At 46.4% G+C, this 22968-nt stretch overlaps 9 protein-coding genes and 2 non-coding genes across 11 annotated transcripts; 7 read left to right on the top strand and 4 right to left on the bottom strand.

Moving 5' to 3' along the window:
- Positions 1-598: 598 nt before the first annotated feature.
- F4822DRAFT_205926 (uncharacterized protein) lies at positions 599-3313 on the top strand. Its single transcript, XM_051453797.1, has one exon. It carries the CDS (start codon positions 787-789, stop codon positions 3172-3174), a length of 2388 nt encoding a protein of 795 aa, XP_051315380.1. The 5' UTR covers positions 599-786; the 3' UTR covers positions 3175-3313.
- Positions 3314-4358: 1045 nt separating this feature from the next.
- On the top strand, positions 4359-6598 carry F4822DRAFT_398929 (major facilitator superfamily domain-containing protein). The gene is made up of 2 exons (XM_051457741.1): positions 4359-4740; positions 4809-6598. The coding sequence occupies exons 1-2, from the start codon at positions 4649-4651 to the stop codon at positions 6049-6051; spliced, it is 1335 nt and encodes a 444-aa protein (XP_051315379.1). The 5' UTR covers positions 4359-4648; the 3' UTR covers positions 6052-6598.
- On the top strand, positions 6570-8488 carry F4822DRAFT_205904 (uncharacterized protein). Its single transcript, XM_051453794.1, has 2 exons — positions 6570-8236; positions 8371-8488. The coding sequence occupies exon 1, from the start codon at positions 6605-6607 to the stop codon at positions 8027-8029; it is 1425 nt and encodes a 474-aa protein (XP_051315378.1). The 5' UTR covers positions 6570-6604; the 3' UTR covers positions 8030-8236; positions 8371-8488.
- F4822DRAFT_205905 (uncharacterized protein) lies at positions 8489-10285 on the bottom strand. The gene has a single exon (XM_051453795.1). The coding sequence runs from the start codon at positions 9606-9608 to the stop codon at positions 8814-8816; it is 795 nt and encodes a 264-aa protein (XP_051315377.1). The 5' UTR covers positions 9609-10285; the 3' UTR covers positions 8489-8813.
- A 40-nt stretch (positions 10286-10325) lies between these two features.
- Positions 10326-11757, top strand: F4822DRAFT_398924 (alpha/beta-hydrolase). Its single transcript, XM_051457740.1, has one exon. The coding sequence runs from the start codon at positions 10713-10715 to the stop codon at positions 11490-11492; it is 780 nt and encodes a 259-aa protein (XP_051315376.1). The 5' UTR covers positions 10326-10712; the 3' UTR covers positions 11493-11757.
- A 955-nt stretch (positions 11758-12712) lies between these two features.
- Positions 12713-14500, top strand: F4822DRAFT_436983 (cytochrome P450; the record flags this gene model as incomplete). Its single annotated transcript, XM_051462367.1, has 5 exons — positions 12713-12775; positions 12826-12976; positions 13038-13097; positions 13159-13758; positions 13824-14500. The coding sequence occupies 5 exons, from the start codon at positions 12713-12715 to the stop codon at positions 14498-14500; spliced, it is 1551 nt and encodes a 516-aa protein (XP_051315375.1).
- Positions 14501-15687: 1187 nt separating this feature from the next.
- F4822DRAFT_427945 (uncharacterized protein) lies at positions 15688-17177 on the bottom strand (the record flags this gene model as incomplete). The annotated part of the gene is made up of 2 exons (XM_051460829.1): positions 15688-17070; positions 17130-17177. 2 exons carry the CDS (start codon positions 17175-17177, stop codon positions 15688-15690), a joined length of 1431 nt encoding a protein of 476 aa, XP_051315374.1.
- Positions 17178-18783: 1606 nt separating this feature from the next.
- On the bottom strand, positions 18784-18873 carry F4822DRAFT_t55. Its single transcript has one exon. It is a non-coding gene; the product is annotated as a tRNA-Ala (tRNA).
- A 1560-nt stretch (positions 18874-20433) lies between these two features.
- Positions 20434-21540, top strand: F4822DRAFT_427944 (uncharacterized protein; the record flags this gene model as incomplete). Its single annotated transcript, XM_051460828.1, has 1 exon — positions 20434-21540. One exon carries the CDS (start codon positions 20434-20436, stop codon positions 21538-21540), a length of 1107 nt encoding a protein of 368 aa, XP_051315373.1.
- A 194-nt stretch (positions 21541-21734) lies between these two features.
- Positions 21735-21874, top strand: F4822DRAFT_t58. Its single transcript has one exon. It is a non-coding gene; the product is annotated as a tRNA-Thr (tRNA).
- Positions 21875-22322: 448 nt separating this feature from the next.
- F4822DRAFT_427943 (uncharacterized protein) lies at positions 22323-22720 on the bottom strand (the record flags this gene model as incomplete). Its single annotated transcript, XM_051460827.1, has 2 exons — positions 22323-22484; positions 22538-22720. The coding sequence occupies 2 exons, from the start codon at positions 22718-22720 to the stop codon at positions 22323-22325; spliced, it is 345 nt and encodes a 114-aa protein (XP_051315372.1).
- Positions 22721-22968: the final 248 nt, after the last annotated feature.

Below are 22968 nucleotides of genomic sequence, written 5' to 3'. Positions count from 1 at the left end.
ACAATGTTCCAAATGTTTCAACTTTTCTCACTGGCTCACGATGTAGGACGGTGAGACGGTTGCAGTCGACCTGCATTCATGACCCACGTTGGTCTCTCCCCATCCGGCCACTCATAGTTCGCATCGCGGTCTATTTCAACAGTCGCGTCCCCCCATTTGCTCTTTTCTCGACTTCTCTGAGCTGCGCGGCTGCATGGCGACTCACAGACTTGCAGATGCACTAAGACTTGCGAGAATGACTCACTTACCAACCATTCTCGATCCGTCCGACTTTTCTGATGTTGAGCCACGGTATAGGAAAGATTGTTCTGTAGAACAAGGGTGGCGGGACATGGAAGCTTGTATAGAACGGGAGGCCATGTGCGAAAATGGGTATAACATGCTTCTTCGGCCTTCGCGGGCCCGGTCATGTTGCGACCAACCTTTTCTTCTTCCCTAAATATCAGGTGTCATTGTTTTACTGATTGTGTTGTTTGCGACTCAATCCTATTATACATTTATATTGCCATTGTTGATACTATTTAGCAAGGCTTTAGTCGCAGGTTTACAACTGTCGCATAAATTGCGAAGAACCTCGGCTTCTATTATCACATACCTAGTCTATTATTTTATGAATTCATATTGATCCTCTATTATTTATCAATCATTCATAAATATAACTCATCGTCAGATTCTTGAATACACCTTTGGAGCCGTTTACATTGTGATAACAGTCCTTCATTTGGACACCCTTCAGATAAACACCACCCTCTCGAATAAGACCTGCCCCAGCGACATGCGAAAGATATGGCAACAGGTCCGCAAGCATTCTATTGCCTGTGGCAGAAGGAGCGAATCCGTGAAAAGCTCTTCGAACTACTATCAAAGGAGGACATCTGTAATATTCGACTCGCATCTTCAGCATGCTGCAATCTTGTTACCAAACGACTATTCTTACGAACCCACTTGACCTTCTCAGCCCATACCTTCACTCGACAGAGTAGAATTCAAGCTTTGTCGAGGGTAGGCCAACATATAGAACACCTTACCTTTTATTTTCCCCATTCAGAAGCTACTTTTCTACCTCCACTGATACACCCTGAGAGTGGGCGTGAGATCAGCTTCTTGTATAAGCCTCACACCTCAATGGCCTCGGTCCTAGAACGGCCCAAGTTCGCCAACTCAGGACTTGGACAGGTCCTCACGGACCAGTACCCACCGCTCTTCCACGCCGCTTCTAATGTACCGTCTTTCATCAATGCGATGAAGCACTTGCCCAACATGAGGCACCTCACCATTAAGACGCCAGGTCAAGACCCTAGAGAGAGGTACCGAAGAGACATTGTCGACTATGCGCTCATCAGCCTTCGGATATCACTTGAGCGGGCGGAGATGAAGAAGCTTACCAAGCTTTCATTATCATCCATCCATCCCTCCGCCTTTATCTACTTGCGACATGCCATTGGCTTCGGCTGTCTGCCATCGGCGGCCCGGCGATGGAAGCAGATCCGGAAACTGCACATTTCTGTAGAATCGTGGGATTTCTATGGCCCTTCGCCTGGACTTGACCATCTTAAGATGATTGACGACTATATTCGAGACTTCTCAACCTGCTTGGAGAAATTAACATTTACATGGCTTGGTCGTAAGGGACCATGCCCACTATCTCTCGCAGCTGACCCATTATTTGCGCCGCCTCGGAGTTCCATGAAGCTCTTCAATGAAGTCACTTCACCTATGTCGCCATTGCCGCCAGTACCATTAAGGAAACCTATTGTCTTCCAAAAACTACGTTATATGGCAGTTCGAAATGCCACAATGAATGCGCCCCAAGTAGCAGCATTAGTTTCGGCGCATAGGCATAGTGTCCGAGAATATGACTTTGAGAACGTTGTTCTCATCAATGATGGTAGCTGGGATGAAGCCTTGGCACCCTTAATGAATAGAAGATCTCGCAGCAACCGATGGACTCGACACTCAATGGCTACTATTGAAGAGACTCCTAGTGTCCGTTCTTTGGAACTGACAGATGATATACCAGATGACATGCCGGAAGAATCAGCGGCGGTGTCAGCAGTGTCTCAAGAGCTCCTAGAGTTCGACCTTAACGGTGGTGAAGGCGACCAGGACGAATTACCGGAACAGGAGCTAGAACCAGAACAAGAAGAGGAGCTTGAACTACCTTCAGACCTAGAATCCGCCCGGCAGGCCAGCCTTTCATTCCCGAATAAGCTCAAGAAGCGTCGTATTACTAAGCGACGTCGTAGAAAGAAGCCAAAGCAACATCATGATGACGATGAACATGAGCATGAATATCATGAACGATATCATCGTCGACAACCCTCCAAAGACTCAATTGACCAACCTAGCAACGAACACCGTCACCATCGTCGTCACCGACATAAGAAAGACAAGGACTTCACGGAGGATCCACCTGAGACTCCACGCCCAATCCATAGTCGCCAACCCTCACACGAATACCTCAGTCATCCTCAAGAACCACCACAATTATCCATCTCACCTCAATCCTCTCGCCCTCGCTTATTCGGCGAGGTCGATAGCGTGTATTCTACATCATCACGCCGTCTCTTCGGCGAAGTATCCCGCCTTTCACATTCCGGCTCAGAGCCCGAGCCAGAACTCATGCACTCACCCATCGACGAATCAGACTCCGTCGTGGATGAGTACTTCCGCCCCGCCACTCCTACCACCACACCCATGGATATCTCCGCTCCCATTCTTGGTAACGCGCCTAGCATGCCTATCTTACTAGAACCCACCGTGTATGATCCCACAGCCGAGCTCTGCTCTGAAATCACAGCCGTGCAGCGTGATATAGAAGCTGAAGAGGCTTTAAGACTCGTAGCCGAGGACGCGGATTACCAGACTAGTGCGCTGAAAAGGGCTAAGGAACTCGTGCTTAGTCGCCTGGGGCGTGAGTTATCTACTAGTAGCCGCGGCAGCAATAACACACAAAATACCAACAACACTAGTAGCAGCGGTTTTTTAAAAAGGGGTGGTAATGGCGGGGGATCTAAAAAGGAGACCTTTGGCGCGGGAGGTTTTCTTAGTAGCGCGAGGTTCCGCGAGGGTCTCTTTGGAAAGAGTAGTGCTACGCTGCAACCTGTGAAGTCGGTACAGACGTTACAGGATCACGCGAGTATGGATGTGCCGATTTTGTTTAGTCGGGCATGAAGGAGGTGTAGATATGGTGGGGGGTGTGATATGAGGTGATGGCTTATGACTTGTAATGATTACGATGATTTTCTCTTCGATATGATTGAATGATTAGTACATTCTTTTTGATAATAGACTTTTATCTTCTTTGTTCATATTATTACTTTGTTTTACGTGATACTCTTCCTTTTGTTTGGCTGTCCATACTTCTGGTGTGGCTTCAGTTGGGGCCTCATATTCTCATCGGAGTTATTCCGAAGCTTTTTACAGGGGTCAAGCTGTTGAATATGGGGTGTAGAGCGTGTGGGGCGCTGGAATTAAATTATATTGGGGGTGTCTAGAGTTGGTTATAGCGGTTCTGTAGCGCCAACGTCCGCCACACCGATACCTACCTAAGTACCTAGGTAGGTATTGCAGTCACTTCGCTCTCTGTAATGCTGTGAAGAATAGCGTTAGTTTACTACAACTATAGTGACCTATCCGCTAGAAGTATAGCTCCAAACTCACTGCATTTAGAGTCACGCCCCTAACACCACTCGCCGTAATGACAGAAGTGCGCGCCACGTTTTTAATGGAATGCTGTTATATATAGTGTTCTTATACTGCAATGAAACATCAAATTCATTTGGCCGACTGTAATCTTCTTCCTTCCTTCCTAAAATATAAAGACCGAATATGTCACCGGTCGGACAACTTTAAGTTCGGAGTCGATCCGAAATATGTGAAAATTTGTGGGACCGACGGATGTATCCGACTCGGACACTTCCCTTTCGGTAAAATATCCGAATTGTTATTGGCGGACTGTAATGCTTCTAATGAGACTGCCATGATAGAGTAAAACTTATTGATTTCAAATCATGGGATGGGTTTTAGATGTAGTGGTTAGGATATCGAAGTTTTAATTCCTCGAGAATTTTCTTTAAATACCGTAGTCTTCTTGATTGCTCTTTGCTTCATTGAGCCTCTTCTGGGTGGACGTTAAAGCATTTGGATAGTGTATCAATTGGACGGCCTGGTTTGGATTATACGAATGAACTAGCATTTGGTTAATATGTCGTCTACTGAGACCGAGACTAATTCAGCTTTTGTTGAAAAGAATGTAGCACCACCGGCCCATACTCCGACGGATGCATCCGACAGCCCTAACCATACCGACGGAAATCGGACCGCCTCCGATGGTACTGTAGCAGATGTTTCGGATCCTTCCGTCCACACATTAATTATTATCCTCATTGCGCTATGTTTAGCGGTGTTCCTCGCCGCCGTAGACGCTACGCTTATTACTGCTGCCCTACCTACAATAGCTCGAGAACTCGGTGCCTCCGACGCGGGTTTCGCGTGGATCGGATCTTCATACCTGCTCGCCTTAGCAGCTGCGGCCCCGTTTTGGAGTAAAGTGAGCGATATCTTCGGCCGGAAGCCGATCCTGCTTCTCGCCAATGTTATTTTCCTCGTTGGCAGCCTTATAGCAGCGCTTTCAAATGGCTTAGGTATGCTTATTGCTGGGCGGGCTATCCAGGGGACTGCAGCGGGTGGTTTGATTACGCTGGTCGAGATATCTGTGGGAGACATGTTTAGCCAGAGGTTCGTCGTGCTCAAATATCCTCTGATTAATATCCGTTTGAACTAATCGAGCTTTTTTTTGTTATTAGGGAGCGAGGCCTCTTCTACGGGATATACGGAGCCGTCTGGGCGGTCGCAACGGCTATTGGGCCCCTCATTGGCGGCGCATTCACTGAGAGAGTTACTTGGAGGTGGTGTTTCTGGTTCAACCTTCCGTTCGACGGGCTTTCCCTTATCATCACCACAATTTTCCTCCATATTCAAAATCCCAGGACCCCCTTAATACAAGGCTTTCTAGCTATTGATTGGATTGGGTCTTTTCTTGTTGTCGGCGGGACTCTCATGTTCCTCCTCGGTTTGGACTTTGGTGGGGTTATGTTTCCCTGGGGTTCTGCAACCACGGTGTGTCTTCTGGTCTTCGGAATCGTGGCATATGGACTCTTTGGCGTCTATGAACACTATGCGCGTTATCCTACTATACCTCGTCGAATATTCGGAAGCGTATCGCTGGTATCGACTTTCGCCGTTATATTCATACATGGCGCTGGTTTTGTGGGGCCCATCTACTTTCTTCCGCTATACTTCCAGGATGTCTTGGGCACTACCCCTATTCTCTCCGGTGTTTGGTTGCTGCCCTTGGCTGTCTCATTTACGGTGTCTGGTGTGATCATGGGGATTTTCATCAAGCGTACCGGCCATTACCTTTGGATCATTCGTGGAAGCATGGCAATTCTCACACTCTCCCTTGGCCTCTTCATCACATATGGGCCGCAAATTGACTGGCCGCGTATAATTATCTTTCAGATCATCCTCGCGGCGGGCGGTGGTGCCAACATGCAAACACTCTTGATCTGCGTGCAGGCTTTGGTTGCACCTGAAGATATTGCTGCTGCCACGGGTGCTCTGAATTTCATCCGCAATCTCGCATATGCCGTCAGCATCGTCCTAGGCCAGGTGATCATCCAGGGTATTCTGGCTACTCATAAGAACGAACTATTGGCCTCAGGCATTCCGAGCGAGACTGTATCGCGACTTATCAACGGCGCGGCTATTTCCGGAGCAGCTGATGTGAAGTTGTTTACTCCGACTCAGAAAGATGCATATGATCGGACTTTCTCCGACTCTTTATCCAAGATGTATATTTTCTATACTGCTCTATGCGGCGCTGGGTTTCTCATTACATTTGGGATCCGCAATAAGGAGCTTATGACTTCTCATGAGCAGACTCAGACGGGTCTTGAGGCGGAAGAAGCAAAGCGACAGAAGAACTTACGCGCTAAAGCTGACGCTGGAGGGGTTGGGTTGAATGGTCGAAGGGCTGAAGAAGCATGAATCGAAAAGGAGACCGATTGTAATATGACACGGAATGGCGATAGACTTGAAAGAGACTGGATTGAAGGTTATAAAAAAGTAATCGAATACCTACGTACATTGTAGTAATAGAAATTCGACATTATCTCGGGAGGGTGTAATATTTGTATCTGTTGAATCGTAGGGTCTCTGGACTTTTTAGGTAGGATGAGGGGTGTATTGGAACTACAACTATCTGAAACTGGTTGAAGAATTTAGGTGAAGACGTTGAAATATTAAGTGAGTAGATAGAACAGAGCAATTTCATATAGGTAGGTAGGTAAGTAGCTGGATGGACGCGTTTCGTATAATTCTTTAAGCTTGTATATATGACCAAGTGTTAATTTGAAGAAATAAAGTGATAACGTCGTCGTTACGAAAGGATGCGGTTCAGTTCGTTGTACCTGAAGAAAGCGTCGAGCACCTAATTTTGTACGGATTTAGGGGTTAAGAGTGCTGATGACTAACTGTATTTCCACCCTTGTTAGAAGGTCCCAATGGCCCTCACGCCTGGAACTATTTTTCATCAGCGACAATGGAAAATATCGAAAATAACGAACTGAACGACGATGTCCTTATGACCAACGATGCGCCTGCGACGAGGGATGACGATGACCAATGGTCAGGTGGCACTATATTTGATATCGAGCGCCTTCTGAGCACTGTTACTATCCCCGAAAATGATAGGGTCTTTATAGGTGTCAATGGTTACGAAAGTACGAAGCCTCCGAAACAACTCGCCTGCACACGATGCCATGCTCAGAAGCTTCGCTGTGTGCGCAAACAACATGCGCGAATTTGCGACCGCTGCCTATCCGCGAATCTTGAATGCATCGGCCGACAACCGCAACGTATGGGAAGACCGGTGGATCGTAACTCTCCGAGGGTTCGGTCTCAGCAGCAATACCAAGAAGACAATCGGCGAGACGTCAATCGTATCATCAAGCCATGTCCACCCGTAGCGCGACCGCAGCGGAAGAATGGCAATTCCATACTATCCGACAACTCCCTTGCGATCCCCGACCACACTAGTGATACTGCGCAATTGACTACGAGGCTTGACGAACAGTTATGGCGGAACACTCCACGAAATGCTTCAGGCACGCATTTCGGGACGTTAGACGGCAATACACAAGGAAACGATAATAATAACGTACCGAGCCCCGCACTAGCAAACGGATACGTCAATACTACTTCTCGTGCTGATATTTTAATGGATGATCTTGGCCTCTCCGACCTAGATGATTTCCAAACGAGCGTGTTTCCCTTCGGTAACGGAGCCACTACCCCCAACCAGTACACAAGCTTGAATACAATTGATACCGCAACCCTGCCTTCACCCCCAGAAGACCCGGTTGAACAACTTTCAAGATTACATCTCGAGCTTTACCAGTGTCTGACTTCGGTTAAAGCTATAGAGAAATCCAAAAGGGCAAAGATTCGGAATGATCCCGACGTGGATGGTGTGACTATTGATAGTAGCTGGTCCGAACGTTTGTTTTGGACGATAGGAAACTTCATTGATGCTCTACGAAGTTACGTCGGAAACGACGCCGAAACGGGCGACCAGAGCAATAATGAACAGACAACGAATTCCACGAAAGAAGGGCAAGACACCAGTAATGACCCACAAATCGACATGGCAACGACGCTTATGGTAGTGAGTTGCTATACAAGGCTTCTCCAGATCTTCGAAGTCGTCGTCTTCATAGTTGAGACCTTCCGAGTGATGGATTGTCCGGGCAGCTATGTGCAGATCAGGTTTGGAAGTTTCATTCCCCCAAAGAACAAAGAATTACATGCTCGGTTCCTAGGCCAATATGTCATACACTTGATAGATAGTGTATCGGAGGCAGTCGATACAGCTGTGGCATCGCGGCAACCCTACGCTCGGGCTATTGCCGAAGTCCGAAAGCTCGAAATTAGACTGAAGGAACGCATTCTGACGAGCCTTTCCTAAGACCGAGTAGTGCAGCGATGAAATACATAGTCCAGAGCCGATTCATCACTCTTATGCAACGTTTGATTTATTCTTGGCCAGGATTGGGGTCCTAATATATGCGCAAAAGTGCACCTGTCTCTATCCCACCGGTACATATCCGTATTATGTAAGCATATGAGAAGGGGCGTCGGATCTTCTCCGACACTTTCCATTTCGACGACGGACGTAAGAATTCACTATGGTCATTATGTTCCCCGTACTGTCTAAAGTATGGCTTGTTTTCGATGGCTAGCGATTACGCATGTCAGACGCTTTCTACTTATTCCAAAGAAACTAATCTGGTTATACCCTAACCCTAGTACTACCCCAACCGGACAGCCCCTGATTTCAACCCAGGCCGGCATTGCTCACCAACGATGCTGGCAGCATGGAAGCCCCACTAACCCCAGGAAGGACAATTCGGATATGTTGCAATCCATCGGACTGGGGAAACGAGAAATTTAGTTGATCTGTACTGGGTTATCTTGGTGGCAGGATCTAAGTGTACACAACTAGCGGCGGACGACACCGAAGCAACGCGGTTCGTGGCTCTCGGAAAGCACTACGAACACCGAGACGAGATTATGAGGAATTCAATATGATTTGGGATTAGAAAGAAGATTGTTTCGTCATATTTCAAGTATGGTGGTGATACTAAGCCTATCCTTCCGAAGACGAAAAAAAAGCACATGCTCATCTCCATTCCTGCCGTAAAGCCTTCAACCCTAGGATACTCTGCCGTGCACTCCCAAGTGGTTATATTTCACCGATTGATATTCGCAATCGTGTAGTTTTCGTTGAGCTCCACGGCGGGAGTGCTGTTGAACAGCCAACAATTCCCACCGAATTGCGATGTACAATCGGCCATTGTGCTGCACCAAGTCACTGCTGTACACAGGTTCGTACGCCACCAATCGTTTAACAGGGAGCACGCTTGTAGACAGTCCTGAATTGAATACGCCACTACTGCTGACCAAGTCTCAGTGTCGCCACCACCTATGTATCGGCGCCCGCAGTTTATATGGTATTGATTAGCTTCCCAGTCATCAAGCACTGTTCCATCCAGCGCGGGACAATCGATATCTAGGGTTGCGACACGAGAAGGCCTTGGAGCAGCATAGTCTGTGGTCAAATACGCGGTGGATTCAGTCGACGATAAAGTCGATGTCGGAATATGTGTGGGTTCCGGTGTGGTAGTCTCCGGACCACTGGGGAGGATCGCTTCTGAAGGTGTCGCGTCTGATGATGGCATCTCACATCCTTCCCGTGATTTATGCAAAGAGGCCCCTAACGCGCCCCCAATAACAGCCCCGACTATTAAAGCGGTGATAAGCGAAACGAGGGCACCGAAAGAGAGGAGATTGAGGTTAAATGGGTTTCGATTTTCTGAATGTGCGCTGGGTTGTGCTGGGCCGCTAGGGTACATGGATTGCACAGCGCTCTCAGCAGGCTTTTGATCTAATACTTCTGGAAGCTGACTCATAGGATGGGCATTCTCGATATACTGGGAATTTAACTCGTTATTCTCGTGGGGTGAGAGCATTTCGGCTGCCTCCATCTGGAGTAAAGAATTGTTGTAAAGCGACTACAGTATTGGGCGTGGTTGAATGATAAATATTAGAAGAATAAGGGGCTGAATTTGGTCCGCGCAGTCTAATAAGTTTTCCTGCGAAGAAAAAAGGACACCAAATGCATGTCTATGGTGGACCTTCATGTTGTGGATTGAACTCGTTTTCTTCGGCGAGGAACATTACAACAGCATCATATCGCATAAAACGAGGCGAAAGTGCTATCGGAATCGATTAATGTTGCCATAACCCTGACCACTTGAGTAGGGCAGTATTCGGTAATGCGAGCTTACACTACGTATTCTAAACTCCCGAGTATTACTCCCACGGAGTAACGACGATAAGCACCTACCCAGGTACCCGGCAAGCGCGTCGAGACATTGTTTCACGAATTCCCCCCGTTTGATTAGCCAAGAGACCTACCTCAATCGGCGTGTAGCACGAAGGGATCCGATCGGCTTCTACTTGACGCTACATTGAAACCTTTTACTATGCGTCATCGTTGATTCCTACTCTTTAAGGGGTTCTGCGGAGGGTGCTGTAGGCTCCTTTGAGGTCTTCGCTCGGGGCATCATTAGCGGATAGCGAATTTTCTTTTATACTTGCTTCGATAAGCAAGCATTTTGAATCATTATTTACTAGATAAATCTTGATATATTATGTTCTGATCGTGAAACCCGCAAGCAGTTGGCCGCTCCGATCGCTAACCCTAACCCTTACCCCAAGGGATCAATTTTCGGAGCCCCTAAATCATTTCTGCTGACTAATAAAATACTTCCCGAATACGTTTACTAATAGATCTATTACTGATGCCAAGAGATTTTTAAACGCGGATTGTGTCCTCGCTGAAGGTTTAGATACGTCTCCACTTCTCTCTCCCAAGGAAAATGTTTACGGCGTATTGGGAGCTTGCTAATCTAAGGAATAGGTATGTTGGTGGTGGAGAAAAGGGGGTGGGGGCGGAATTAGTAGAGATCAGCGGACATTCTCGCCGACAGCATGATTTAAACTTGGTTTTAATATATTTTGCATGCTTTCATTCAGATTTCATCCAAATGCATTAACATTTCTCGCTTCTCATTGATACCGTCTACATGTCTTCAACACAACCTGCCATCGTGCTCGTACCTGGGGCCTGGACACCCCCTGCTGCTTATGCTAAACTAGCGAACGCCTTAAAAGCGAGATCCTTCACCGTCGAGACTCCGGCCTTGCCATCGAATAACGGTGCTCGCCCGCCCAATTCATCCCACGAAGACGATGTGGCGGCAGTGCGAAAGGTAATCAAATCGTTTGTCGATGACGGTAAAGAAGTCATAGTGTATATGCACTCTTATGGGGCTGTGGTCGGCACGAATGCTGTCGAGGGTCTTACGAAGAAGGACCGCGAAGCGCAAGGTCTTTCGGGAGGTGTTGTCTATTTGTTCTATCTATGCGGCTATCTTCTCGCCAAGGGCCAGAGTATCTGGACGGTTATAGAGGGGTTTGGAGTGGAAGCAGTGAAGAACCATCCGTCTATTACATTTGAGGATGATGGGACATGGTTTCTGAGTGATCCCGTAGGTCACCTATGCCACGACTTAGACCCCGAGGATCAGGAGGAACAGCGAAAGTTATCAACACGTCAGAATATGGAGGCCATCAAGGGAAAGGTCGCCTACGAAGCATGGAGGGACGTCCCAAGCACTTATATCCGAACGACAGAGGACCGATGCGTCCCTCCTGTATTTCAGGATATTTGTCTTGCTTACCCAAAAGAGGCCAATGTACCTATTGACGTTAAGGTGCTTAACTGTTCCCATGCTCCTTACGCCAAATATCCCGACCAACTTGCCGATATGGTGGTTGAAGTAACCCGTTTTAAAACCGGCTGAGCTTTTCTCCCATAAAATCTCCAAGAAAATCGAAACACAGGCGGAGTGGCGGTTTATTATAGCTTTCTGCTTTTGCCAATCTCCGAGACTAACAAATTGCAACCGCAAAGACTACCCAGATAAGAATGCTTCTCTGAGCAGAAAGCTACTATTCATGTACTTAAGATAGATAATTACGATTTATAGGCAGTTTCGTAATTTCTCCAATCCACAGCGGCCATGTCGTGGTGCTTGTGCGTTTATCGTCGCACTAACAATAGTCAGTTACATAAATTAATGTATATTTCGATCCCCCTTTTAATAACGATCTACTACTTTGGGATTGTTAATGTTTAGAATATCATAGGTACCTAAATATAACTGCCCAGGTGCTTTCCCTAGTATTCTTTTGTAATACCGAGGAAGCAAGGGCTGATTATGATGACGTACAGCGGGATGATGTTGGAAATGTCTAACTCGTATCGTATGTCTTAAACCACACCAACAACCATATCATTCGGCGTAAGTTAATTGATACCCCTCACCGGCTCTAATCTACTACCTAGGTAGGTGAGTGAGGCAACTCATACAGTCTCTCGCTATGCATCCGCAACAAAGAAAGTTGTCGAAAACGGTACAATCAATAGCAGGCCTTGCAACGTAAAGATAACCTTCGTAAATGGCACTTACTAGGTCGTCACAATCTATCATGAGCGGCTTAGATAGACCAAGGGATTTTCGTTATATCAAAGAAACCGGCCGATGTACCTACCTACCTAGGTACCTACATACCCAAGTTACAAAGGTAAGGTATGGGCACCCAGGCAGCCAGGTAGGTAACGAGTATCAATGCACGATGGCGGTGGCAGTGCCTTACGCCGTCTTGCTTCTTGAACTAAGGGGGTCAACCAACCCCGCTTTAACTTCGCACTCTTCGGGATCCTGACAACCCGTCTCGTTCACGGTACTTTACTGATTGATATTTTGACAGGTAATTTAGGTACCTAGCCTTGATTGGAAAGTATGGCGAAGTCTTATGTTGGAACATCGCTTTCTTGTAAGTCTTTAATACATACCGAAGTATGATCCTGTTGCTACCAACTCTAATTACCCAAAAAAGGAAATGCTATGAATGCGTTGCTAATTCAAAGTCCACCTACTAACATTCTGCGTTCTCCAACCCTCTCCCCAGAAAGCAACTCATTCCAATTATACGCTCAGTGCTTTGAGCATCTAGCATTATGTCTCTTCTTGATACTATCCTCCCCGTCGTGGGATATGCCAGTTGCATTGCGCTCTGCTATGTATGATGTCTTCCCTATGTAAATGTATCTTTTATGCTAACAAAAACCAGTTTATCATTGTTTTCGGGTACCGTTTGTATTGTCATCCCCTTAAGAAATACCCTGGGCCTCTTCTGGCAAGACTATCAGATTCATATGCCGGCTACTATGCCCTGAAAACATCGCTCCATCATGCGACTTTCGAAGACCACCAACGCCACGGTAATCAGCATCGCTGCAGTGCCGACAATCATCTTACTAACCCGAATCTTCATATTTATAGGCGACGTTATGCGCTATGGGCCTGACCGCCTCATTTTCAATACCTCGGCCGCCCTTCGAGGCATGTAACCAGAATTAATGCTTTTCTTTAGAATGTTGCAACTGATAAGTTAAATATCTAGATATCTATCAGAATCCAAGAGTGACCAAATCCGATCTATACCTATTCGCTCTTATAAATGGGGTGCCCTTCATCTTCAACTTACTCGATCGCGACGCACACTATCAAAGGCGTAAGATAATTAGCCCATTCCTAGCCGAACGGTCAGTTAGCAAGTTTGAGCCTACTATAGTACGGCAAACCGATATTCTCCTCAAGCAACTTCTTGGTTCGTCTTCCCATCCTGTAGATCTCACGGCCAGCTGCAGCCAATTTGCTACCGATGTTGCTGCCAACTTGGGCTTCGGGTATCATCTCGAGCTTCAAACAAAAGAGGAAAATAGGTTCGTCCGTACGGGACTCGAGATCGGGAATTATCGTGTTCACACTTTCATGAACTTCCCTTTCCTCTCGCAACTTAGGCTCAATTACCTATTTGAAAGGAATTCGATTCGGCAGAAATGGGGCAACTTACTAGTAAAAATGATGAAGACACGCCTAACACAAGAGAAGGGCACGAGACACGACTACTATTCATACGTCATGAACAGCATTGCGCTAAAACCCGACGATCCTCAACATAGTGAGATATTTGCTGAGTCAATGATGTTCATGTCTGCTGGTATGTATTGTATACACTTAACCCATGAATCCAACTTGTCACGTTATGAGTCTAAACATGTATAGGTGGGGATACGGTGTCAACCGCCATGACTGCGCTTTTCTTCTACCTGTCCAGAAATCGCCATTGTTATGATAAACTTACCCGAGAAATACGTACCACATTCGAATCAGGCAGCGAAATTCAAAGAGGGCCGCAACTGTCTGGTTGTTCATACCTGCGCGCCTGCATCGATGAGGCATTGCGTATGTCGCCGCCAATAGGAGGTACCCTGTGGCGACAACTAGCTAAAGGAGAGGATGACAAACCGTTTGTGGTTGATGGACACATTATCCCCGAGGGGACTCACGTTGGCGTTAACGTTTACTCCATCTATCACAACGAGAAGTACTTCCCTGAGCCGTTCGCTTTCAAGCCGGAGCGGTGGATAGCAAACGACAAATCAACGGCAAACAATCCAGACGAACAGTCAAAATTACTGGCAAGCAATAAGGCTTTCACGCCTTTCACACTTGGTATTCGTTCTTGCCCTGGAAAGGCTATGGCTTACTTCGAAGCGAGCTTAGTTGTGGCAAAGACGCTGTGGTACTTCGACTTTGAGAAGAGCCCGGGCATCCTCGGGGATGTGGGCCGCGGGAAATCGGGCTGCTACATTGACGAGTTCCAATTGCAGGATATGCTAACATCGCGCCATGATGGACCGTATCTAACTTTCAGACCCCGCGGGGATTTTTGGAAATAACTTACAGGTTAGACTACATATCGACGAGGCTCGTATTGTAATCGTAGGATTGATAGGAAATCGAGTCAGTAGGACCTCTAAATTAGCACCGCTTCCTAAGTTTCTCTATTACATGTACTCTGTTCGCAATCATATTGCCTCTCCTGGAATACACAGGCAGGCCGGTATTAAGCTCGGATGCTAGAACGTGTTTTTCTCACAGTAGTTTGCTTCCATTTGTGGTGCAGGAGGTCGTATCCGGTTAACAGGAATTACTCCTTACTAAACATACATATTTCAAAGCGTAACCACATAGATTGTATAAAGTAAATACCAAACTATCCTTGCAGAAATATCCCCTTACAGACAACTCAACTGTATGTCTGAAAGAGTGCCTACCTGGCTATGTGGGCCAAAGGCCTCAACTCCTAGAAAGAAAAAAGGCCGTAGGCGGAAACTCGGGGGTTGCTTAAGTACGGTCAGATCCAGGTGACGGTGCTACTAACCTGGCTGCGAAAGTTGTACTAGTCAAGCATTATGTCAATATTTTGTCAGATAGTATATAATAGGAGAGGCCATCCCTTATCTTAAAAACCCTATGTGTGCGCTTGAGTAGGTATACGACAACCCTCATTGTATATCCGACAACATGATATGTTCCTGTATTTCCTTGTCCGCTTTACGTGTTTTCCCTATAGTTTATATAGAAACCTAGGTATACGTTTATGTCTCCTCACGAACCCCAACAAAGGGTATCGATACAACAACCGCTACGTTCGAAGGCCTCTATGCTGGAGGAAAATAGCCACATAGAATAGCTGTGGTGATGCAAACATGCTATGTGGCGATTCCAGGGGTCAGCATGGAACATCTATAGAGGCCTTATATATTCTTTCCATAGTGCTACTTACCCGTCCCTGATAAGACCATCCAACAGTCGTCCAAAGTAATGAAACCAACAGCCGATTTATGCCAATGCCTCCACCTCCATCCTTGCTTCCTCTCCGCGATGAATAGCAAATAGACAAGGCTATTGAATCTTCAACATTGCCGTGGTTCCAAACAATTTAAATCTGACGGGCATCCGTTTCAGGGGTGGGGAATTAGTGCGTGCACGTCGTCTATATTCTCGATAGATGCCCGAGGGATTCATTTAGGGAACCCGACAAATGAGGATGAGTATAAATGGTATCCCTACCGAATGCCATTTAGCCGGCGCCCGTGTCCGAAACCCATTGTGAGAAGAACTCTCTCAGTTGGGGAACATACGTAACCTCTCTCTCTACCAGGTATTGGAAGAATGGGTCGAAGAGGTCATGTTCAGGATGAGGATGCGGGCACGTCGGCGGGGTGTCTTCGCCGTATAACTTCTTCCAAATATAGTACCACTTCTTCTTAGGGTCCCCCCTATGCTTGGGAATGGGGGGCAGTTCATCAACAGGCCTACCGCCCGCCCCTTGGCAATTCGAATGAGCTTCCAATGATTCACGGTCCTTAAATGATTCCCAGCAGCTCCTACAATGATGCTCTCGTAACTTGTGAGCACTTTTTAGGTGCTGCACCAAGGTGCGAATTTCTTGAAATTCTTTATGACGGCAACCTGGATGACCGCTTGGGTTGCGCTTATAGAAATAACACGCAAGAGGCCCACCCCTATTGAGTTTAGTAGTCGGTAAACATATTTTGCAAGCTCCAGCGACTCTGTCCGTATGTTTTATTTCATTATCGTCTTGGGAGAGCTTTCTCTTGTTTGTTGCTTGATGGCGGTGTCCCGTTTCATAGTATGCAGGTCCGGGCAACGAAGAATATTGTGCTGAGGGCATTTCATCAGGATGCGATAAATCTCCAATGCTTGGTATTTGAAGCGAGTGGATTGGATATTGAGTAATGGATGAATAGTCTGTCCAAAGAGCGGGTTGCTGATTACTGTGAGAGACACAGGTGGGCTCAACTGCCATAGAAGGAGGCTCAAGGGAAGATATATAGTTGCGAGATGTATCCCAACTTTGGGATTCGAATTGACACGCGCCTTTTTCATTGGGCCACTTTTCCTCGGGTATATTTCCCACGTCTGGATAGGGCTGATCTAATGTTGGAACTGTGTTGGTGTGACCTGGAAAGTAGTATTGAAAGTCGGAAGTGCCCTGGTGTTTGAACAAGGAGACAGTTGGACCCGCATCCCTGTTAGCATCTAAGATACTATCAAACGGAGCAAGAGAATCTGGGGAACTGGTACGGGGTGTTGATTCGCCGCCCTCATAACTTTGATCCGGTTCTGGATTACGCCAAATTTCGGAGGTGACTTCACTCTGGCTTGGATGGGTCTGAGCTACCGAGTCAAAAGTGCCTATTGAGGCTCTTTTGCTGGGAGGTGAGAGGCTCAAGAAAGGTTCGGCAACAGTTGTATCCCCCATACGAGTTGAGGATTCGCTGATCCATTGATGGGTCCCATGCAGAGCCTCATCCCCGCCGACTTTCGGGGGCCATATATGATGCTCCGGCTCCCTCCCACAAGAGGCACATTTCATATGACCACATTCTACACACCCATCGACAAGCTTTTCGGGCATCTCTCCGTGAGGACAACGGCACTAGGAATGATTAGCAATTTCCAAGCTTAGGCAGACGCTCGGATAATGACATGACTTACACAATACCACGAGACATCCTGTCGCTCTAACTTCCGACTTGAAGCCATTGATTGTATATGCCGCAGTTGCGTTTGATTCACTGAACAATATTATGACACGGGTATTCATTTTAGACAATGGTGTAAGAGGCCTTGCTAGCCTTGAGATTTATTAAGACAATTCCCTACTATACATTTGCTAGAATGCCTTATTGGCCCATCCCGCGAACCAGAGTGCCCAAGAGTACCCAATTACTTCAATCGAAGAATAGCCAGCGGCATGAGCGAGAATATTTTTGATCACCGTTATGCTTAAGAATACATCTTGATGGGTGTTTGATCATGGCTTAGATCAAAGATGCTTCTGTCGGGTGATCAAGCTGATGATCACATAGGATCGTGCATAATCGGGGTAATATGGAGCTGGTTGTGTTCGGGTATCATTGGCTGAGTGGTTCCGGCTGACAAGTTGGGATTTCTTTGATCAAAGTCTTGACCATTTGATACCTATAAAGTACCCATGTATGATAATATTGTTTGGGAATCTGCCTTAGGGAAAGAAGATGCGAAGCCTCGCGAGGGTGGGAAAGAGTGCGTTTACGGAGTTGCTTGATGACCTGAGAAGTACATAAAACGCCCTGCTATAGCTCTCCTAGCTGAATCGAACCCCTGCAACCGGCGTGGATCCCCACTCTATTTAGCCCTATGCAAGCTACGTGTGTCTACCTAGGTAGGTAATACCACTCTAAGCTGCTTCTTTACTCGCCGTTACCGTACCTAGGCAGCCAGGCAATTTCATATAAACCCTTAGAATATCCAATCGGTAGAATCCCAACCCTTGCCACCACTATCTATCTGACCACCAATAGACCTGGGTAGCAGATACACAACATATAGCGTATGCGGGCTCCAGTGAACGGGAATCCGGATATGTCAAAATTTTATGGGTAACACCCCGCACCAAATATCTTAATCCAAACAAGCATTTCAGTATAATTACGGCGGTCCAATAAGCATAAAACCGCCAATGCGCCAAAACGCCGTGCGAACTTACAGTGTGGTGGCGTATTTTACTGTGTCACTGTAATTACAGGGAGTCATGTGCTGAGGTCCCCCGTAAATACAGGGGATTACAGCGCGTATCCCACTAGAAAATTAGTGGTTGATTTATAGCGCCCTATAGATATCCACTGTAATGCGCTGTAATTACAAGGCGTTTTAGTGGGGTTCCATAATGCACTGTAAATACAGGGCTCGAAGCGCTATATTCCGCTATAATTACAGCACATTACAGTGGGCACCTATAGAGCGCTATATTTTCAGGGCTCCAAAGCCTTGTAATCCACTATAAGAACAGGACACTTACAGTGAATTTATAGTGAATTTTAGTTGAGCGCTGTAATGCGCTATAATTATAGGGCCTTGAGCCCTGTAAGACCCTATATTTACAGCATGTTTATAGTGTATCTTAGTACCCTACTAAAGCCTACTGTAATTACAGCGCTCATAGCCCTGTAAATTTAGTCCCCACAGTGCGAAAAGCCACTACACTGTACTTATACACTGTATTATGGTGCATTGGCGGTTTATTGAAAACGGATCACGGTAATAATATCCTAAAAGAGGGGGACAAAAAAGATCTACTCTACCCAAGTCGATGATTGGGCAAAATGTATGGACGAGCAGGGAGTTGAACCCTGGACTTCTCGCATGTCAGACACTGGAACAATGCGAAGCGAGCACTCTACCACTGAGTTACACGCCCTTTTTCAAACCTAAGGGACACTTGTACCCTGATTGGTTGAAATTCGCCACTATTTGAATTGATATTCCTAGCGTCAGGGGCACGGTGCGGAAGCACTAATCTACTACTCTGAGCGACCTAGGTCTGTGCCTTCTCCTTGTCTTTGCTCTATTCGCATATAACATCGACAACAAAAGAGACAGCAAGTAGCTTAACTAAAACAGAAACCATGTCACCCGAAGTGCACCAATTCGCAAGGCCACGAAGACAGCTAGAGCCAAATGACTGCGTTGATAAGTTCGAGACGGTCGCTCCTAAATGAGGGGGTGTTCACGGCGCCTCTTAAAACGAACTCCGATAACGTTTGGTCGCACAACATTGTAAGAGTCGATCATTAAATATCTCTGTAGGTAATTTGACCGATGGCGTCGCGGTGGCGCAGCTGATAACTTTTGCGAAAGCCAGTTCCCGCATTCCAATGGGCGAATAAGTCGGGTGATTTAGGACTAAACGCTTCGGAAGTCATTCAAAAGCAAATTTGACCAGGGTATTGGAAATCTGGTTTTCCACCCGATCTCTTGCAGGCATAGGAAGAACATGTTCCCCGTCAGAGACGCCACGTCAATATATGCGACTCTCATGCTAGTGGTGACGAAACCGATATGATCACTACTTGCCAATGAAGAACGATCCCAGGTGCAGGATATAGCCAGCTGAGGAACATCGCGGTGGTAGTGCTGGAGCCTGGTAGGCCTCGAGAGTCCGCATGAGGTTGACTGGGATGGGTTAAACCCAATGATGAGACCACCACTGTTATTTATTCACACAGAGCTGGTTAGGGGCACACTCGCCTCCCTAGGTACCTTAGGTAGGTAGGTAGATAGGTACAAGTTCAGGTGTCCCCCCTCCCCTAGTCTAGCTTTGCTGAGCCTAACATGTACCTACATTCCAAGCAGATACCACAACTAGCAGGTGATTACCCATTACACTTACCAAGCAATGCTGTTAAGGCTCTTTGGAGTTCCATTAGTTATTCCTATGGGGCCCTGTACCCTTAATTCCTCATTACAAGATCTTTGACTACCTAGGTACTGTTCTTTCTCATTTAATTCAATCTTCTTAACATAACATAGCAACCTTATCGAGCCTTGGTACTTAACGCATGGCTTCATTTACTAACTCTTTCTTATCAGGTATCACTTTCATTATATAATCAGGGATGTTCTATAAAGAGACAATGACACATTGTCTGGGAAACCGACCGGTAACTGCATTATTATAAAGGTGCCGTGGGCGCGTAAATGTAGGCATTAGAATGCTGCTGATGGTAGAAAGTAATCCCGGCTTAAAGATACACGCCATTCCACACCTAAAACTACTAAGTTATATACCGGAAACGTCTGGTTTCTTTGTCCCTGGATGCGGAGCAGAGATACCCAACAACCTACTTTTCTCCTAGAAAACAAAGACAATAAGTATCGATTCTCATTTAAGCCTTTCAGTCCTTCGTACTCGTAATTTAGCCAGTTTCTACGAACCATTACACCCTTAGGCTATTTGATACCAGAGGTGTGGATTACGATGGAGGAACCAACAATAGAGCAACTGCGCAGGCTAAAGAGCCGCCAAATCAGCCTCGGGTTTGAATCGGTATTACAATTTGAACAAGCTCTACTTCGGTTCGAACAATGGGAGACATATCGACTCACCGATGGCATCACTCATGCTATACTCGACGAAGGGGAGGCGATCATAAGAGAGGCCAATACACTCTACGACAGATCTGAGGAACTGGTAGCAGGTATGGACGCAAGACCTGACAACATGGGCCAGTATGCCAATTTATCGGATCGTGATATCGGCGGGGCTTGGGCAAATATGGTGGTAGACGAAGCTATCGCTCAGCAGCATCTCAATGTAGCAGAAGACAAGCTCACAAGGTACGAGGAGGCCCTGGACGATTACCGCTTGCAGGTTCCAGCAGAAGACGATGAAGAGGAAGAGGAAGTAGGCCAAAAAAGAAAACGCCCATCATCGTCCGAATCAGACGAGTTTGTATCCCCCCGCCGCGACGGTAACCCCGGCCCTTTCCATGAGGATTATACTCTGCTCCAGGTAGGCGAAGGTTTCGCGCGGAGATTTCCTCGGGTTAAGCCTCCACTAAAACCAGAAGAGATTCCCGCATTCCGCGCGAAGAAGCAAGCGCAGGAGGAACAAATGAGAATAGCGTTGGAAGGGAAGCAAAAGAGGGCGCAAGAAGAAAGGGAAAGAAAGAAAAGAAAGCTAGGGAATAACTTAGAGCAAGAAGAGGAGGAGGAGGAGGAGGAATGGGAAAGTTATGACAGCAATGACAGCAATAATGATGAGGTTGCCAATGAGGATGGTGATGAGGATAATAATAATACGGACGACAATACGGACGACAACACGGGCGGCAATGACGAAGGGAGTGGTAAAGAGGGTAATGAGAATCAAGATGATAAGGACAAGGTCGAGGGAGAGAATGTAGGGGGAACTAGGGGGGAGAATAAGGAAGAAAATAAGGAAGAAAATAAGGACGAAAGCAAGGAGGATAAGGAAGAAACTAAGGACAAGGAGAGTAACGAGGGGAAGGAGGCGAGTGACAAATCTGCCGATAAAAGAGATGAGGGAGGAAATAAGGACGATAACAACGGAGGCGAAAAATAGGGGAATAGTTCAGGTTAGAGAGTCGATAGTTATTCGTGAATATACTCCCGAAACACAGCATGGTATACGAACATAGGGACTAGTTTTTTTCATACTAGAGACTCCACCGATTATTCGAATGGATACTGACTAAAGAATATAAGCTAAGAAGTTGACTAAAAGCAATCCAGTGGTCTTGGCATCACAAGATAAACGGCCGCGTAGTGTAGTGGTTAGCACGCAGGATTTGTAAGTTCCTTTACAAAACGCAGATTATTAATAATTGGACCTAACATTTCGCAGTGATAAAACATTATATATTCCTGAGACCTGAGTTCAATCCTCGGCGGGGCCTCAACTCTTTTTTTATTTTTTATTCACCCTCTTTCTTGTGGAACAGGTCTCTTCCAGGCCCCCTTTTGTAGTCTTAGTGAATAAGCAAATTTAAAAGCACTTTTAACATGAGCACACAATTTCTTCAACTTGTACAAATTCGTCAGGAGTAAATTTGGCATTATCAATTCATATCATTCATTCTCTTTCCCTTTATAACAATATTGGGTAGATATTTGACTTAATCCATAGACACCCTCAACAAATAAACAATCAGAATTTGAACGATCGCGAACAAGATACAAAGGGGATGCAGGTGTTACCAAAATTTTATTCGGTCACACTATGGCCTGTAATAGGTAGGCAGAGGATATTTTCGTATTCCGAAACTACCGTGTAGCTAGGCACTTATATGAGTAGTAATCTGAGTGAAGGTACACACGTAATGACTCCAGAAGTTGCGCAGTTGCTCAAAACGTATCATTCAATCCCCAACCTCTCAAATATCCAGTTGCATTTTCCTTCCGCCGAACCAAATGGACCATATACTTGCTGTAAACATAAAACAGCCAAATGATGTATGCGATGAAAATAGCCACGACAATGGCGACGAATGCAAGATCACGAATATGCTGTTCGAGAGTTGGACAGAGCTCCCTAAAAGAATTACTGGTTCAAAATTTACCTGGCTTCTCTCAAGTCGTTCGATTCTGCTCGCATTCTTTATCTCTTTGCGGTTCTTCTGGATGCACACGGACCTAAAATCCTCGAGACTCTTGTTGGTCTTCATGTGCTCGACCTCAAACTTCTTCAGGAGCTGCTTCTGGATGTCTAAGGAGGATTCAATAAGACGATGATAGTCTGCCATGACTTGAAGTGGATTTGATTGGCCGTTGCGTTGTGAAACCTGTGGTATCCATCCCCGTCAGCAAATATAAGAATTTGCCGGTAAGTCATGCTCTCGAGATTCTATAATGCTAAGATTTCCTGGCCTCACTCATCCCAGGAATACGGTGCCCCGCAAAGCAATGCGCACGTTGATCATTGGAGTCTGACGGCTACCCCAGCCCCCCAAGTAGGTCTCCCTCGACCTACCGGAGGGACCCCCCTCACGAT

Source organism: Hypoxylon trugodes (genome assembly GCF_022578975.1).
Source record: "Hypoxylon trugodes strain CBS 135444 unplaced genomic scaffold F4822scaffold_4, whole genome shotgun sequence".
NCBI lineage: Eukaryota > Fungi > Ascomycota > Sordariomycetes > Xylariales > Hypoxylaceae > Hypoxylon > Hypoxylon trugodes.
This window is presented reverse-complemented; position numbering and strand designations above follow the sequence as displayed.